We start from the raw sequence: 341 nt of genomic DNA, 5'->3' as shown, positions 1-341 counted from the left end.
TGGGCCTGGAGGTGGCCCAGGCTCTGGCTGGTGGTGGGCTGGCTGTGGTTGGCGCGCTGGTGCTGGCTCAGGGGCTGCTGCAGACTTTGCTGGCGCACGAGCGTGCGGGGCCTCTGGAATTTGGGATCGCCTGCTGAGGTGGGGATATACTCAAGGGTAGTGGCTGTGGACAGGGTGGAGTCCTCGAAACTTAGGGAGAGGAAGGGTAGAGGAGAGGAGAGAAAGGAGAAGAAGGTGAAGGGGCAAAATTGGAGGAAGGAAAAGAAGAGAGTTAGAGAGAAGATGCCCCAGCGCAGGGAGCGCTCCGGCGGGAGCCAGCGGGGGCAGCGCCCGGATCCTCC

At 62.8% G+C, this 341-nt stretch overlaps 1 protein-coding gene across 1 annotated transcript in view; it reads right to left on the bottom strand.

Annotated features, from left to right (window-relative positions):
* The window catches only part of SYT7 (synaptotagmin 7), an 18186-nt gene that overhangs the window by 6472 nt on the left and 11373 nt on the right, over positions 1-341 (bottom strand). Inside the window, 2 exon segments of the mRNA XM_031061518.1 lie at positions 1-2; positions 5-189. The exon segment at positions 1-2 is cut by the window's left edge and continues 98 nt beyond it. Of these exon segments, the coding sequence (XP_030917378.1) occupies positions 1-2; positions 5-189 (187 nt within the window).

Source organism: Geospiza fortis, unplaced genomic scaffold (assembly GCF_000277835.1).
Source record: "Geospiza fortis unplaced genomic scaffold, GeoFor_1.0 scaffold450, whole genome shotgun sequence".
Classification (NCBI taxonomy): Eukaryota; Metazoa; Chordata; class Aves; order Passeriformes; family Thraupidae; genus Geospiza; species Geospiza fortis.
Note: the sequence above shows the minus strand (reverse complement) of the source record. Positions and strands in the feature narration are given on the sequence as shown.